The sequence below is a fragment of the Antechinus flavipes genome, chromosome X (assembly GCF_016432865.1).
Source record: "Antechinus flavipes isolate AdamAnt ecotype Samford, QLD, Australia chromosome X, AdamAnt_v2, whole genome shotgun sequence".
NCBI classification, from domain to species: Eukaryota; Metazoa; Chordata; class Mammalia; order Dasyuromorphia; family Dasyuridae; genus Antechinus; species Antechinus flavipes.
Genome location: NC_067404.1, coordinates 14,548,584 through 14,565,686, shown reverse-complemented (window position 1 = coordinate 14,565,686; position 17,103 = coordinate 14,548,584). Strand labels below are relative to the sequence as shown.

At 48.9% G+C, this 17,103-nt stretch overlaps 1 protein-coding gene across 4 annotated transcripts in view; it reads right to left on the bottom strand.

The window, feature by feature from the left end:
* The window catches only part of HCFC1 (host cell factor C1), a 28,267-nt gene that overhangs the window by 8,317 nt on the left and 2,847 nt on the right, over nucleotides 1–17,103 (bottom strand). For 2 of the 4 annotated variants that reach the window (XM_051968964.1, XM_051968965.1), the window contains exons 2-17: nucleotides 11,477–11,625; nucleotides 10,998–11,158; nucleotides 10,101–10,309; nucleotides 9,315–9,399; nucleotides 8,386–8,492; nucleotides 7,973–8,152; nucleotides 7,513–7,875; nucleotides 6,965–7,125; nucleotides 6,223–6,420; nucleotides 5,449–5,673; nucleotides 5,138–5,242; nucleotides 4,050–4,398; nucleotides 3,625–3,767; nucleotides 3,321–3,459; nucleotides 2,548–2,768; nucleotides 187–1,936 (exon numbers count right to left, since the gene is read on the bottom strand). In XM_051968964.1, the coding sequence (XP_051824924.1) occupies nucleotides 187–1,936; nucleotides 2,548–2,768; nucleotides 3,321–3,459; nucleotides 3,625–3,767; nucleotides 4,050–4,398; nucleotides 5,138–5,242; nucleotides 5,449–5,673; nucleotides 6,223–6,420; nucleotides 6,965–7,125; nucleotides 7,513–7,875; nucleotides 7,973–8,152; nucleotides 8,386–8,492; nucleotides 9,315–9,399; nucleotides 10,101–10,309; nucleotides 10,998–11,158; nucleotides 11,477–11,625 (4,545 nt within the window). The remainder of the gene's footprint in view (nucleotides 1–186; nucleotides 1,937–2,547; nucleotides 2,769–3,320; nucleotides 3,460–3,624; nucleotides 3,768–4,049; nucleotides 4,399–5,137; nucleotides 5,243–5,448; nucleotides 5,674–6,222; nucleotides 6,421–6,964; nucleotides 7,126–7,512; nucleotides 7,876–7,972; nucleotides 8,153–8,385; nucleotides 8,493–9,314; nucleotides 9,400–10,100; nucleotides 10,310–10,997; nucleotides 11,159–11,476; nucleotides 11,626–17,103) is intronic. The other 2 variants (XM_051968966.1, XM_051968967.1) reach the window with 1 other exon arrangement.

Here is a 17,103-nt window from a genome sequence, read left to right as displayed (position 1 = left end):
TCTCTGAAAAGTAATCAACATCTCTCACCCAATTTAACACCAAGTTATCTATCTTAAGATGTGATCGGGGACCAAGCGCCTAGAAAATCCAAGTTTTCTTCCCCCGGGGAGTTCCCATTCCAAAAACTCCTGTTCTAAAATCAAGGTTGGGGCCTGAACAAAACGATCACTTGCCTCTAAACTCACCTTGGTTTGAGCTCATATTAGAGGTGACAGTGGTGGCCGTATGTGTGGTGCCTGTCTCATGGGTTTCACAGGGGGGGTTGGAACACACCCTCTGCCCTGGGGGAGGGGCTGGTGCTGCTGCAGAATCTAAGGCTGCCTCCAGGGTCTTCTGGGAGGGGCTGGCCCCAGAGGGTGGGACACCAAAGTTGACTGTCATGGTGGTGCCAGTGGAGGTGGTCTGGTGAGTCTCACAATGAGGGCTAGCAGGTATCTGCTGCCCAGGCTGACTGGAGCCTACATTGGAGGTGGCAGTGGTGGCCGTATGTGTGGTACCAGTCTCGTGGGTCTCACAGGGTGGATTGGAGCACACCTGCTGGAGAGTGCCTGCATTCGAGGTAGTGGCTGTGTTGGTGGTACCAGTCTCATGCGTTTCACAAGGTGGGTTGGAACAGGCAGAAGGAGCCAGGCAAAGCACCTCTGTGGCTTTCACAGTCATAGTGGTGCTGGTGGAACTGGTCTGATGTGTTTGGCATGAGGGCTTTGTGGGCCCCTGTACCCCAATGGCCTCCCCAGCGCCCATATTGGACCGGGCTGTAGTCGGGGTGTTTGTTGTATGGGTATGCTGTACCTCAGACTGCCGGCTGATGAAGGCTAGTTGCCCTAAGCCTGTGCTGGTACCACCCCCACTAGCTGAGCTGCTCTGAGGTGCCGGCCCCATAGAACCTGTGGTGCCGGCGCCAGGCTCACAGGATGGATTGGGGCAAAGCCGGGGAGCAACTGGGCATGGTCTCTCTGTAGCTTTCACAGTCATGGTGGTGCTGGTTGCGCTGGTCTGATGGGTTTGGCATGGAACCTTGGCAGGAGCCTGCGCTCCCTCGGGCTCCCCAGTGCCCATATTAGATCGGGCTGTGGTGGGGGTGTTGGTTGTGTGAGTGTGATGTGTCTCACGCTGCTGGCTGGCAGTTGCTGGCTGCCCTGAGCCCATGTTGGACATGGCAGTAGTGGCAGTGCTGGTGGTTCCTGTCTCATGGGTCTCACACGGGGGGTTTGTACACACACGCTGCCCAGTCATGTTGGATGTGGCGGTGGTGGCTGTGTTGGTGGTACCCGTCTCGTGGGTCTCACACGGGGGGTTGGAGCACACTCGTTGCCCAACCGCGTTGGGTGCGGCTCTATTGGCGGTACCTGTTTCCTGGGGCTGGCCTGGGGGGTTGGAGTACATATGCTGCCCAGCCATACTAGAGGTGGCTGTGTTGGTGGTACCTGTCTCATGGGTCTCACAAGGGGGGTTGGAGCACACAATCTGCCCTGCCCCTAGCAGTGCGGGGATGGTTAGGTTGGCACTGACCACGGTAGGAGTGTTGGTGGTGCCTGTCTCATGGATCTCACAGGGGGGATTGGAACAGACCCGCACCACGCTGCCATTCTGTTGACCCACTGCTGAAGCCACCAATGAGGCACCTGCCTCCTGCCTGTCACAAACAAACTGGACCTGGGTTGGCTGCTGGAGGCCCCCAAGGTTTGCTACCACAGTTGTGGTGGCTGTATTAGTAGTGCCCGTCTCATGGGTCTCGCAGGGGGGGTTGGAGCACACTAGTGTCACGGTGCCAGGCTGCACATCGCCCTGGCCTGATTCAGCGATTGTGACTGTGGCTGTGGGCTGCTCTGTTGTAGGTGAGGCCAAGATGGAGACAGGGAGGTCATGCACTGGCTGGGCCTCCACTCCACTGGGTGTGGTAATCAGCGTCACTTGAGTGGGCTGAGAGACAGGCTAGGAAAAAACAGAAGCATAAACTGCCCTAGTCTATCAAGTTTCTTCTCCCATGCCATCACACCCTTCTCTTCCCATCCTCCCAGAATCTCTCCATCTTGGCTCAGCTCTGAGGCTGGGGCAGTCTCCCGAGTTTCTGTGGTGATACACAGCGTTGACATGTGCAGTGGATCAAGCAGTGATCAGGAAGAAAGCCAACCCCAGCCTTCAGGCTAATTTGGGAATCCAATTTCTGAAGCCCAGGAAGTAGTGGTGGGCACACAGGCAGGGAGAAGAAAGTGGAGAAACGAAGTCACTCACTCACACAAACACGGAAGTCAGGTGTTCCTCCCGCACCCAATCCAAGAGACAATACCCCATTTTCCAGGGAAATGTGGCAAGTCTTATCATCACCCTGGTGCTGGAGTTTTCTCCCTTCACCTGACTTAAATGTTATGGCACGAGCTTAGATGGAAGATAATCCAAGAGGAAGCCAAGACCGAGGATTTGCCCAGGGTCATACAGGGAGAACTAGGCTCTCCTGCCTTTCGGTCTGGCCTGTTCGCCATGCTACCATAGTGCTCAGTTCCGTGGTGACATGACCGGCTGAAGGCCATGGAAGAAGAGCCTACCTGCATGGTAATGGTGGGGGTGGTGAGCCCTCCGGCCGCCGTCAGAGTGGTCTGGGCAGCTGACACAGTAATGGCTGTAGGATTGATCACTTGGCTTGACAGGGTGGCAATAGTCCCTAGGGTGGTGATGGGAGTAGCTAGGGAGGCGTTGGTGTTATGGCCACCCGCTCCAGCGAGGCTGGTGGACACTGTACCAGTCACAGTGCCGAGGGTCGTGACTCCTGGAACGAAGGAGAAACGAGATGAGATGGGGACGTTTCTTCCCGGATATTGGTGCCGGGCTGCTCCCTTGGCTCCTTGCCCCACTGCCCCCGCAGGAGCCGGAGAGGTCCCCGTTGCTCTTTCTAGCTATGGCTAGTCTGGTAGGTCTTGTTCTGGCGAGGACATACTTGAGATGGCAGGTATAGGGAGAGTTACTTATCCTTAAGTCTGAAGTCAAGACTGACAGGCATTTAAAAGGGAAAACAGTTCCCCGGGTGATTCTGCAATGATAAACACACCGTGTGGGGCAGGAAACAGCGAGAGCGAAATGCAAGACTCAAGAAACTCTCAGTGAGTTGAATGTGAAGGCACTATATTGGGATGGGATTATAGGAGCAGCCGGAGGCTCGATGGTACCCTGATGTGAGGATAGCTGGGTGCCATGCCTGATTCTATACCTAGATCACCTCCATGCCATTCTCCCCCTTTCCCCTCTGTGAGGTGGCAGGAAGATTAGATCAGGAGAACGCCAAGGCCTGCCAATCGCTCAATGTCCTGTCTACTAGACATACCTGTGGTGCCTTTCACCACCAGGGTAGTGACAGTTGGCTTAACAGCAGATACTGTGACTGGAGTGACAAGCCGCACCCCACCCATGGGAACTGTTCGGAGGATGGTGCCCGGCTGTCCAGGGGCCCCCTTCAGCACCACCTGTAATACCAAAGGTTAGAGAGCTAAACGATCCTTGGCAGATACTATAGGATGCCCCAAGAAAGGAGGATAGAACTTCGAAGACATATTCCCAAAGGGTGGGGAGAGAGCACCGTTCTCCTTAAATTAGTACGATGCCAGTGAAGCAGCGGGCACGTCTCTCACCTGGGTTACACCCTGCTGCCCGTGTCCAGTAGCAATTTTGGGGACAGCAGTGATGATTTTGGCAGGTGTGCCTGTGCCCGATGTCATGACCTTTGTGGTAATGATGGTGATGGGGGATTTGATCCCAGGGCTGCTGGTTACACCTGGAAGGATGGGAGAGAAAAAGAAAGCCCGGTATCTGGTCGGACTCTGGTAGAAAACAACTATCAAGTTCTTCCCTCCAAACCCACCTCCAGCCCAGTGTGCAGCAGATGGTGTTTTATTCCTAAGTCTATTACCTTCCACCCCTCCAAGTGTCCAAAAGGAAGTCACAGCTACCCCAGCCACCTCCCCCCCCTAAAGCGTGAAAAAAAAGAAAAAGGGAAAATAAGAGAACTCCAAACTGCCCCATTTGCTCTCTCCAGCCTCGTAATCCAGTTACTCACCAGCCTGGACCTTATACCCCGACTCAGAATTCAGCCCATTGGGGGACACCCAGGATGTTGTGTCGGGTGACTTTTGGAGAGTAATTGTATTCGGGTACATATCGCGCGGCCCCTGCCCGACGCCCCTACCCGTCGCTCCGGACTGGGTGATGATAGCCGACATGGGGATGGTTTTGATGATGGTGGTAGTGCCCGGTTTGGTGGTGTTGGGGGAGACGCTGCTGATGCCCAAGATGGTGGGTTTGGTTCCAGTTCCGCTAGCTTGAGTGGTGGTGATGATGGTGGTAGGCTTGCCATCGGCTGACGTTACCAGCTTCAGAATGGTACCCGCTGGCAGGGGTCCTTTGGTCTGAGAGGAAGGGCAGAAGTAGATTGCAAGAGAGAAGTGGAAGGAGGCAATAACATTTTAGCCAGGTATCGGTGCTCTTTGGCATCCTTTAATCTGGCTTTGGAGGGTAGGGAATGGGACAGATCGATCGCCTTAGAGAACTGAGCATTAGAATCTTTCCTGCCACTTTTAAAATTTAAAATCTATATACACGTATGCATGCATGTGCACCTTCCTAGCTCCAAACCTCTTCTGGATAAGAGTGACATATGTAATTGGCACAAATAGACAATGACAGCCCAGGCCACTCACTCCTATCCTTTTCCTTCAAATGAGATCACATTTGTAAAGGACTTGGCAAACCTTCAGGCGGTCTAAAACGCTAGCTGTTCTTGCTACTGCTCCGAGCTGACAGCCTGGCCTGGTTCATTTGGGGAAGAAACAAGTTTCGTTGTTCTTTGCCCTCACATGGCACCCAGCATCCATCCCCGGCAGCCTTGCATCTTCCCTAAGCAGAGTCAAAAGCAGACACCTGCCTCCTTATACTCCTTGCCTCTTGCTGCCCCACTCTCCCCACCATTTCCACAGCAAACACTCAAATCTTGATAATCGGTCCTAGTGAAAGAAATCACCTATAAGTCTCTTTTAGTCATTAGTGAAAGGTCACATCTGGAAAAATACCTGTTAGGATCCGTTGCAAAATGACTTTTATATGAATGAACACATCACCCCCACTGCTATCCCAGAATGGGTGGCTTACCTGGATGATCTGAGTCACGGGGCCAGTAGAAGCCTGGCCTGTGACCGCTGAGGTCTGAACCGGTTTGGTCTGAACAACTGACATCACTTTGCCCAGATTAGAAATCTGTAAAGAGAAGATGAGAGAGATTTTGAATGTGGCCAATTCGGGTTCTGTTATGTTTGTGTGTGTGTTTTGTTAGATTTCCTGAAATGCACCTTCAAAGTTCCAGCTAGCTATAGTCAGGTTGCCCCAGGTCCTGAGAAGCATGTATTGAGCTCAACTGGGGACTCACTCAGTCTGGACACTACCCACTGAAACTTGCTACTCACCAGTGCACTGCCCCCCGGGACAGAGATGGGGCTTTTCACCAGAGTGATGGTTTTGGTGACCCCACCAACCACAGTGGTCACCACCTGGGCTTGCTGGGCCACAGTCACAGTGCCTGATTTGTGAACAGTGATGATGGGGCGGGTGGGAGTGTTGGCAGCTGATGACACTGACGTGCCCACTTGAGCTGCTGCCGTTTTCAACATCCGGGTGGCAGGGTTGCTCACCTGAGGCAGAAAGAAGAGAGAGCGTGAAGCACTCATTTCAGGACTCCCCAGAGGTAATACCTGAGTCGGCTCAAAGAAACATAAAATTAAAATCAATACAAAATACAAAATACAAAATACAAAATTAACATTATAAAATTACTATCATGCTGTAATAGCCCTCAATTTTAGCTTTTGTAGCTAATTCACAGTTAAATCATTTTGGATAAAAGACCTCAATCAAGTGATCATGACTATCATACTTTGGGGGAAAGAGTTCAGTCTAAGATTCCCTGAATCCCGGGGAAGGACTAGTTAAGCTACTCCACTCGGTACACATTCCCATACCCCCAGTTTGGAAACTCTCCCAGAACTTGGATCGCAAACTTTCTTCTGCTTGTTAAAAATCTACTGTTCTCATTCGAAACTCAGAGAACAACTGTGGGGGCTCCCACTTGCTTTTCCCAAGGCTAGAGGCTGACCGCGATACCCGGAACATCTTACTTCACCCAGAAGGAGCAGACGCAAGGTCTTTTGTCTTCACAGGTAGACACCCAGACGAGTGCTTACCATGACTGGGGAGGAGGCCACTTTCACTGTGGCTGGAAGTGTAGTGGTTCCAGGAGACACAGCTACTGTTTTAACAATGGTGGTCCCTGCAGGGACACTCAGTACTGTGGGAGCCGAGGAAGGAGGGATCTTCTGGGTGGCGGCAGCCGCCGCCGCCAATGCCGCCATTCCGCTCATCTGAGGATTGCTGCCAATCACCTAGCGACAAAAAGGAAGACCTGGCTTAGGCCCGAATCCTGAACTCGAGCTGTCCTTGTGCATCTACGCACATACAAAACTAACGCCAATTGGCTTTGCCTGCCGGGTCCACGTGTTCGGGGCCTACAGAATATTCGCCTATATTTCGATGGGCTCTCAGCTAAAAGAGCCATCTTGCAGAATTTCCTTCTTCCTCCCCTCAGCACAACTGGGACAAGGGGAGGGACCCCATGAGCTGTATCATGACAGCTTCGCAACCTCCTCCTGGCTCTAAAGTAACATACTTCCAAGTTTCTCTGGCTACAGGGTCTTTAATCATGAAACTCCCTGTTGACATTCTCAAGGCCCATGCAGTAAGATACAAGCTATTTGTCCCAAGGCCCACAAAGGCTTTTTAGTTTCCATTCGTGTTCCCCTCCAAGGGCACAAGCCATTCGCCCCCAACCCCAGAAAGACTTAGTTTCTACATGTGTTTTCCTTCAAGGGCAACAAGGATTTCCCTCCAATATCCTTTCATGGAAAAGCCAACTGGGCATCAACTCACTGTCCCCTGGGCACTCTGTGTCGGCACAACCATTCGGACACCAGCAGGCAGCGAAGTCACAGTAACTGGAGCTTTCCCAGGTTGGCTGGCTGGTCGAACAGTGACCAGGGGAGTTCCTGCTGTGGCTTGGGGGCCAGTCACTTTGAGAACAGCAGGGACACCTGCCAATAAAGGAGGACTTCAGGAGAGCATGCCCACTGTATGACTGCAGAGCAGAGGCTCCTTCCTGTAGTCACTGCAGGCTAACCCACCCCAAGCAAGCTACGCCCTGTGTCACTGCCCCCTGGGATGGCTAACGTTCCAGGCCACTGTTCCTAACTGCGTGTCTGATTCTGTTTGTGCTGTTTTCAGCCTGGAATCACTCTGGGGACGGAGACTGTACCATTTCCTCCTTTCACACAACGCTCACTCGGTTTAAGAGCTGATTAAATGACATCCTCTGGTAAGAATACAAATTTCAGGTGCCCAGAGTCAGGTCTCCCTCAGACCACACCCTTGCTCTCCCCAACCAGGCAGAGGCCAGCTCAACATGTGGCCATATGGCTCACCTTGAGTCCGACCTGTGGTGGGCACAGGGATGGGGCTGCCAGGCACTGTCGGCAAGACCTGGATGGTGGTGGTGGTGGTGGGAGGGTTTGCAGCTGCCTGTGGGAGCAGCGTAATGCCAACCTGGGCCAGCGGCTGCACGGCAGGGGCTGCTGCAGCTGGGGCAGGGCTCTTGGGGGGATTGATAGGCACAGATGGAACTGGGTTGGCTGCAGGCGAGGTGGCGGCAGCGGCAGCAGCAGGAATGTCATACTTCTGGAGCTGCAGGAGATAGCTGTCAGCTGTTGGCACCGCTCCCCAGCTCACCTCTAGGGAGTTGGTGTTGGCTCGGACCAGCTGCACCCGGGACGGGGCAGGAGGCTTTTCTGTAAACGCAAACACACCAGAAAGGAGTGAAGCAGGAGCTGCCGTCTGTGCCCGTGGGCCTGCCTAATATGGCTTTCTTCGTGAAGGGGGTCTTACCGGTCTCAAGGTACCAAAGGTCCTTACAGCAGACTTGGTTATTCCATGCCTTTCGGTAACCATCTCGCCCACTCCAGATGTAGAGCCGGGTATTGATAGCCACTGCACAGTGCCCAGCTCGAGCCCGGGGGATGTTGTCTTCCAGTGTGTCCATCAGAATAGCTTCCCAGGCCATGGTGTCTGGGTAGGGAAGAGAAAGATTAGGAACCATCAGTGAGCAATGGACTCGAAAACTTGTGAATTTCTGCAGCAGAAATCAGGACTGGTTCTGAGGGAAAGAGGGTACGACTGTCCTGCTGGGCCCAAGTCCCACACACACCGCCCCCTGCCCAGTGTGGATGAGGAAGAGGGAGGGTCTCCCTACTGCAGCCTGCCTTGGATGGGGGTTGGGCCTGCCAGCCTAGAAGCCATACCCAAGTTGAGACAGGCCAGTGTGTTGGTGCACTTCCACTCCTTCTCATGTGTGGCCACTTTGACGTCATCCATAACAAGAGGAACCCAACCACCAAACACATACATTCTGGAGGAAGGAGGACAGGACAAATGGGTGATGGGGTGACAGTCCAGGTAGTGCCTCTGAAAAAGCCTCTCCCAGTACAAAGCCTTCAGCCTGGCTTCTGACGCTCCAGGCTGGAGGTCTTACACTGAATTCCTAGCAACTCCCTCACTCACTTAAGCTTTTTGTCTCCACTCCAAAGAGCTCAGAGCTGGGACAAAGGTCTCTAGGGAGCATCAAAGCCTCTAATCCACGTAGGCCATCCTGCCAGGCCTCCTCTCCGGAGAAACCTCAATCCCCTTACCTGTGCTTCTATCTGGACTGGTGAATCTACTTGGTAGAGGGAACCCTTCAGCGGAAAAACCATGACAAATGCAGCTATGCAACTTAGGACCTCAGTGAATTGGATGAAGCGCACAGGGATGAAGTGGTTGGCCCGGGGCCACAAAGTTAAAGCTGGTCAGAACATATATAAATATATGACCTCACATGGATTCTTCTGGTCTCCCTTGGTTTTTATCAAAGGCACAAGGGACTCGAGAGAGTTAGGTCCAGAAACAATGGTACTTGTCCACAGGCCTGTTCGTTTTCCTTCACATGTATGTGTGGGTGCACATGTTCTACTTGAATTCACTTCAAGTCCCAGCCCAAGCATGCCCCACTTTGGAAAAGGTAGGATGATGTGGGGTTGCAACTGTCCGACCCCTCTCCCCTCTCCAAACACAGAACCAATGGTCTTGGGAAGCTGCCAGCTGAGTGAAGACACTCATCTTCGACCTTCGGGGGCTGCGCCAAGCCATGAAAGGGAAGAGAAGAGGTAGGCGGTGGGGAAGATGATCCACTTACTTGTTTCCTATGGTGGTGGCAGAATGAAGACTTCGAGGCAGAGGAGCCACTCCACTGAGAGTAGGTTTATTCCAGGTCAGGCTCTCTGTACACACAAGAGAATTGGGCACCATCTGATCGCCTCACCTCCATTTACAGGGAACTGCCTACTCACCCAAATATTTCTAGTGGCCAGTTTTAAATCTACTTCAAAAATGTCTTTTGGCAACTCAAAGCTACTTTATTCCCTCTTGTTCACACATCGGCCTTCCGAAGAGAAGGACTGGCATCTCCTTGCCCACCAATTATTTTCTTCTCAAGGACATCTGCCCCTTTCCCCATTCTCCCAGCCCAATCTCTAAGCCTCTTCCTGGTTCAGCTGTATATAAAGTGATCACAGTCCTGACGGTGGGACAGGCAGCACACGAAGACCCCGATCTGTATACTCTCTATGTCTCTCCCCAACTCAGGCCGATGCCACATAAGCCAGCCCCTTTCCTTTGGACATTGCTCTCTCCCAAAGGTAGAAAAGTTAGCCATCGGTATCAGAGAAGCCTCTTTAGGCCGACCTGCAATAGGCAGGTTTAACAGCTTGTTCCCTGATCCCAGGAAGCGATGGAAATCTCGGTTCTAAGGAAGACTGATCGGATAAGGGCCGGCATACAAAACGCAACCATTCAGAAAAGTTCTGCCCAAGACAGCAAAAGAGAATGAGGATATACCTTCGTTTCCCCCAAAGTCTTGCCTCTTCTACACCAAAGATGCCAGATACTAGTTAGAAGCCATCTCCCCCCTCCAGATCCTTACCAATATCCAGGGTCCAGAGATCCCCAAGCCTGCAGCCACTCATTCCCCCGTAGATAACCAGTTTGGATTTCTTGTTGTCCTTTTCTGTATAGACTACAGCTGTGTGAGACTCCCTGGGGGGCGGCAGGACCCCATAAGTAATGGGGATGTCCCAGGCTACTACGCCAGAGCCTGGCCTTAACTCCAAGATGTATAGGTCATTCAAGTACCTAAGAGAGAGAGTAGTCCTATCAAATTGCAACACCCCTAATACTAATGCCCAAACGGTAGATTTTATAGTTCAGACATTTTCTAAGACCACATCTGATTTCCCAGAGAATTATCAAAAGCTAGAACAAGGCCAAGTTCCCTCCTATTTTGCATGTCCACCTTCTCCCCGGGAAGGGTTCCACATCAATTTCCCCAAATGAGCTGAAGCCCCGGGTAGCTTCCTGCCCCTCCAACACACAGAGCTAGGCATTATACAGAGTGAGACAAGAACATCTCCAGACAGGAAGGCCCCTTGGCCTAAGGCCCTGGAAAATACCACACTTGCAGGCAGCCAAGGCTAAGCATGAAGGCAAACTAGAGCTCTGGGAATGGGGTGAGGAAGGGGTACATCCCTGAAATTCTACAGACTGTCAATTCATACAGGGCAAAGCAGGAAGGGACATTTAGAGATCTGGCCCAGCTCCTCACTTCATAGTTGAGGATCACGATTCTCAGCTCTGAAAGGCCAGTGTCTAAGTGTTAGAGCAAAGACACTCTGCCAAGAGAGCTGCAGGAGAGAGCCTGAAGAAATCCCTGTTACTATATCTCAACTGAAGTTCTTCCTGAGCAACTGAGGCTCCTGGCCCGATGTCTGAGACCATGGGGCCTTGGTTCATGGAATTCTGGGACCAAAGGGAAAAGCCTCACCTCGGAATGTTGTTCTTGGGATCCTCGCTGTCATTAGCCAAACCCCCAAACAGGTAGCATTTGTTGCCCACGAGAGAAAAGCTGTGCCCAAGCCGAGGGCATGGAGGGGGCCCATTTTTGGGGGCCTTTGCTTTCAGCCTTTTCCACTCCCACCTGCTTGCCTGTAACCAGAGGACAAAGGGTATCATCAAGTCCTGCTGAAGAAGTGCTCAGAAGCCTGGAGTAGAAGACAGCGGAGAGGACAGGCCTTGGACAAAAACCCAGAAGCTAACTGCTGCCAGTTAGAGCAGGGAGCTCCTGGGGCCCTGAGTCCCTTTAAGGAAGCACTAGCAAAGTGTGGCTGGGAGAGATGCCCCCCGTTCGGTACTGGGCCGGGCTATCACAATGGAGCCTCCCTACTTCTGCCGCCTACTTGCTCTTACCCCATCCTCCCAATATTTACAGTTTTGTGCTTAGAGATCCCAAAGCTAGGCTGTTACCTGTAGCTCGTAGAGGTCGTTGCTGTACTTCCCATATTCCACCATCCCACCAAACACCAGCAGGCGAGTCCCATCACACACAAAGCCATAGGCTGCGCAGCCTGGAGGAATGTCCCCTCGAACCGCGGGGATAAACCATTGGTTGGTTGCTGGAAAGAAGCAGCAACAGTCAAGAAAGTGTTTAGGGAAGGCTTGGGGCCGGGGCCAGAGGCTGAAGAGCCTGTCATTTCTTCTGTGTCCCTTATTTACCAAGACACTGAAATCATTCCACCACTAACTCCTGGTCTGACTTCACGGAAGAACCGTACGAAAGACATTGCTAAACTACAAATGGAAGGGTGGGAATGTTACAGCTTGGACACCCCCCTCCCAATGATGCCAGCACCCTCCCGCTGCCCAGCTAGCTCTTGCCTCACTAATGACTTTGCTTCATGTCAAGTTTCTCATAATAGGAAGAAAGCTTCTCTGCTGGATTACCACTGCTCACTTTCCATCTCTGCTCAATAGAACTCGTCCCCCAGAGGGTCTCAGCACCGTCCCCTTCCCCCAATTTCAGTGCCACTCTCAACAAAGCTCTCCCATTCACCGTCTAGTCAATCTCGCCCAATTTTGTCCCCTCTGGCTACCAACCTCTACTGAATACCTCTCTTCCACTCCTCCATCATCTGAAGCCTGGCTCATGGCCTCCTCTCCTCTCCACTGGCATACAGTAACTATCTTGCCTCAAGCCTTCCCACACTCTAACCCATACTTCAAGCGACTATCGGTGATTTTTCTCAAGTGTAGTTTCAACTCTGCTATCCTCAGTTTAATGAAATCCAGTGGTTCCCTATTACCGAGAGAAATCCTACTGTCTGGCAACTAAAGTTCTTTATTACTGGGCTGCTTACCTTTCCAATCTGTCTTCCACTCCCTCTCTCATCTGGCTACACTGGCCCCTTTGCAAGTTTCTCCAACATGGCACTCCATCTCCTGTGTCCATGCCTTTTCTCTGGCTGTCCCCCATGTTTGCAGTGCTTCTCTTCCTCCCCTCCCCCCCCCCCAGTTTTCCCCAGGCTCTGCAGCTAGAATTGATTACCTTCCACCCACTCTGAATATCTTCACTAGCTCTTATGTTATCCCATCCCTGTATCCCCCTCCAGAATGTGAGTGCCAGAAGAACAGGGACTATTTTTTGGCCTTTCTTTACGCCTCAGTACCTGGCACAAAGAAAACACTTAAAAAACACCTGCTACTCGGGGCCCAAATCCCTTGTACTTAGAAGCTAGAGCCTTCTTCCCATCAAGAGGCAGGAATGTTCAGAGCATATAATGGTGTTCCTTTAAACTGGCCGGCACATTTGCCTGGCCCAGGGAGAGGCTGACTGTCTTTTCCAGGGATTTAGTCAGGAGACCGAGGAAATGGAAGAAAAGGGGGAAATTAAAGTGGAGATCTAGGATTTTTGTGGCTGAGTAAAAGACTTATCAACACTCCTCACAAGAACAGAGTATTCAATGGTGACAAAACACCACAAACCACTTCCCATTCTCACTCGGTGTGGATGTATGTGTGCACACACACCAGCAGCAAATGGCTTATTGGTATTTTAGTATCTACTCCCATCACATCCAGTTCTGAGGAATGCCGAATTTCCCAAGACTACAACCAAAACAACCTCCCTTGGGCAAGAGCAGTGAGATGATGGGGGACCATGGCAAAACCCCTGGAGGAGCCTCACCATTTCACCTGGTCAGAGAGACCATCACCTGGACAGGCCTCCAGTTGGGGGTAGGAAGGGGAAGGTACAAAGAGCCAGGGTGAATGAACCACAAGCCAACTGCTTCACAAAAGCAATGAAGAGTTCCCTCCTTAGCCCCTGAGTTAGTATTTCAAAGGCACAATAAAGAGATGGTTAAGATTGAAACTGCTCTTTTTTGACTGTGGCTATGAAAGCTGGGGTTGGTGGGATAAAGAAGGCCATGGTCATGACCTGATTCCAGCAGCCTTACCAGAAGTCAGCACAGTTACCCTGAGGTCTCCACTTTTATCACCTGTACTCTTTACCCTTACAGCTGCAGTGGAGCCAAGCAACTCTTTTCTTAGGGAGTGCCCTGTCTGTATCCCCACCTTCTCTTTAGAATCCCTCTAACAAAGGCAAATTCAAACAACTGAGATATCACTTCATACCTTTCAGACTGGCAGATATGACAGAAAAGGAAAATGACAAATGCTGGAGAGGATGCAAAAAAACTAGGAAAATGGTTGCTGCAACCGTGAACTGATCAAACCATTGGGAAGAGCAATTTGGAACTGTACCCAACGGGCTATACAACTCTACATACTCTGTCACTACTAGGTCTGTATCCCTCATGAAAGAAGGAAAAGAACCTACTTGTGTAACAACAGCTTTTTCTTTCTTTTTTTTTTTTTTTTTAAATGATGGCTAAGAATTGGAAATTGAAGGGATGCCCATCAATTGGGGAATGGCTGAACAAGCTGTGGCATACGATGGAATATTATTGTGCTGTAAGAAATGGTAAGCAGAATGATTTCAGAAAAATCTGGACTTACACGAACTGATACAAAGATGAACAGAATCTGAATGTTGTATGAAGTTAACAGCAATATGGTACAGAATGAACAACTGGGAATGACTTAGTTATTTTTATTAATACGATGATTCAAGATGATGAAGCATAAATATCTTCAGAGAAAGAACTGATATTCTTTGAATTGAAGTATGCTATTTTACACTTTCACTCTTTTCTTTTTCTTTGGAGTCTTCCTGTACAAAATGATCACTATGGAAATGTTTTCTATGATTGCACGTGGATAACCTATATCTGCTTGCTGGCTGTCTTGGGGAGGAGAACGGAAGGGATTTTAGAACTCAAAACTTAAAAAAGAATCCCTCTATTAAGGTTTGGGGAGGTATCCCCCTTTTTTTTCCCTAAAGTTTCTGACAAGATTCAAGAAATGAAAACACATTCAACAAGATGAATATCCAACTTAAGTAGGAAAGGCCCAGTTTAAAGTTTAAAGGACTTTCTCAGGAAGCACTCACAGAGGCATCAACTTTATTTTTTTTAAAATAGGTAAGCACCCAAAATCACTTAGGTTTTCACAGTTGCAGCCATCTTGAACTATTGCAAATTCATGCAGGGTAGGGGGGAAGGTGCTTAAGCATAACTCCTCCAAACCAAATAGCTTCAGATCGATTTGTTTACATATCCCCTATTGCATACTAGGTAACTGGGGCTTCCTGACCCCCCACCAATTTACATTAAATAGCCTTTCTACAGCTTACAGCTACATGAACATTTTCTCATCTCAGCGCAAGACACCTCTCCTATCCCTTTCCCTCTCAAAGATGGGCCCCTAGAGTCACAATGTTACAGTTACTACCAGGCAAGTTCCTGCAACCTTCTAGAAGATGAGCCAAACAACAAAAGCAGGTGAAAAATAATCTGGAAATAATTTGAGTCAAAGCAATTTCACTCACTCTTGGAAACAGAGAAGGTTCACTTTGAGGTCCAAAACAGTCAAAAGACACAGCCTCTTTGGTGCTGATCAGAATGGGTAGTAAGGCATCATCTAAGTCTCAAAACTAGAAGGATTCAGGTCATTTATTTATTTAGTTCAACTCTCTCCATTAGCTAGATGGATGAGGAAGACCACTTCCTCAGGTCAGAATAGGAAGTACTATCTTCCTCATACAGACCTAGGTATCTGCTACTGATCTATCACCAGAAGAATAACAAGTTGTTTTTTTGTTTTTTTTTTTCTAATCGTGTTGAAGCTTTCAAATGATTCCACACAACTTCAGAATGATCAGCCAGGGATGAAATTTTTGACTAGGAAATAGCCAGACTGAGATTAAACCTGTAGCACCTCCATGCTCCTTTCACTCACCTCCAATTCAACAGATTTTTAAAAAAAACAGTCAACCAATGCACTGAGCTAGCTAGTCCTCAACTGTATCTATTAGGTTGGAAATATCTCATAGGCACCACATGTTGAAGCACTGAATAATAGATTTAAGCTTGGCAAAGATCTTGAAAAAAAAAAATCATACACTTCAACCTCTCAGACCATTCATCAATTTTATTCCAGCAGAGTATCATCCAACTTCTGCTGAGATATCTGCAGAGATAGAGAGCTCACCCCTCACAGCAGCCTATTAATTCACTGCTGGACTAATTTAACTTGGTAGAAAGTGCCTACCTTTTCCTACTGCCCTAGAGGAACAAGACAAGCAGCCTGCTCTCAGCAGGAAGCCTCTTCAAATACAGAAAACCACAGATCATCTGGAGCAGCAATGCAGATTAAAAGAGCTCTAGGCACTGATCAGATGGCTTTTAGCCTCCAGGTTACACATAAAATCCGGATAATAGCAATTTACCTATCACCTCACGGATAAAATACAAGTAAAAAACACAAACTATTATCATTTAAATTCTCCAATTTCCTTAGGACTACCCTGCTATAAATTCCTTCTCTGGAAGCTTCCATCTTTTTCAAAAGATGGAATTACAAAAGATTTGAGATGGAAAATGCCAATTACATCCAGAGAAAAAACTAGAGAAACTAAATGTGAATTAAAGCATAGTATTTTCACCCCGCCCCTTGAGTCTGATTTTTCTTGCACAACATAACAAATATGAAAATAAGTTTGAAGTGATTGCACATATGCATATATTTAACCTGTATCAAATTGCTTGCTGTCTTTAGAAATATAAAATTTTGCAAAAATGCATGTTGAAAACTATCTTTACATGTATTTGGAAAAATAATGTTTTGTTTTTTTTTTTAAAAAGAGTGGAACAGATATCTATAATAAGTTTTTTATTTTCCCTACGCAGATAGTTTTAAACAATCACCTTTACAAAACTTCTGTATTCCAAATTTTTCTCCCTCCTTCCTCTACTTCCTCCTTCCCATAGATAGCAAGCAATCCAATATAAGTTAAACATGTGCAATTCTAGCTCAGCAGTCTAACATATCACAATACATGGAAAGGAAAATCAAATGCAAAAGCCAACATTCAAAAGCCCTCTACCTATGGTACCCAAAGAACTTGGGTGTTAATAAGGCAAGTCTATCGCCTGGAAGTCCTACATGCCTAGCGACTATCGTTTTTTGGTCTTACTTTGGAACTTCCAGAGGAGCAAGGTCTGAATCTAACCCAAAAAGTCCCCAAAACTCTAGATAAGTGCCACTATTTTATTATTTTTTCCTTTGAAAAAAATTATTTGGTTGTTCTTCCATTGTGAATCTCTAATTTCTTAGTTTACTTTTTAAATAAGTTTTTTTTCTTTATTTTTCAAAATCCATCCTTGCAAACCCTTGTGTTCCAAATTTTTCTCCTCCCCCCACCCCTCCACAGCAAGCAATCCAATATAGGTTAAACATGTGCAAGTCTTCTAAATGTATTTTCACATTTATCAGGCAGAAGCACCATTTTTAGATGTTAATGAAAAAGCACACTTCCTAGGAGGCCCAGAAAGGGGTAGATACTAGTTCTGGAGCCCTTTTAATTAGCCATTTAACTGGCTTACTAGAAGAGAGCTAGGATATTATGGAGACTGCTCCAGACCTCATCTGAATAGAATTTTCAGTGAATTGTTCATTTTTCAGAAGTCCTATCT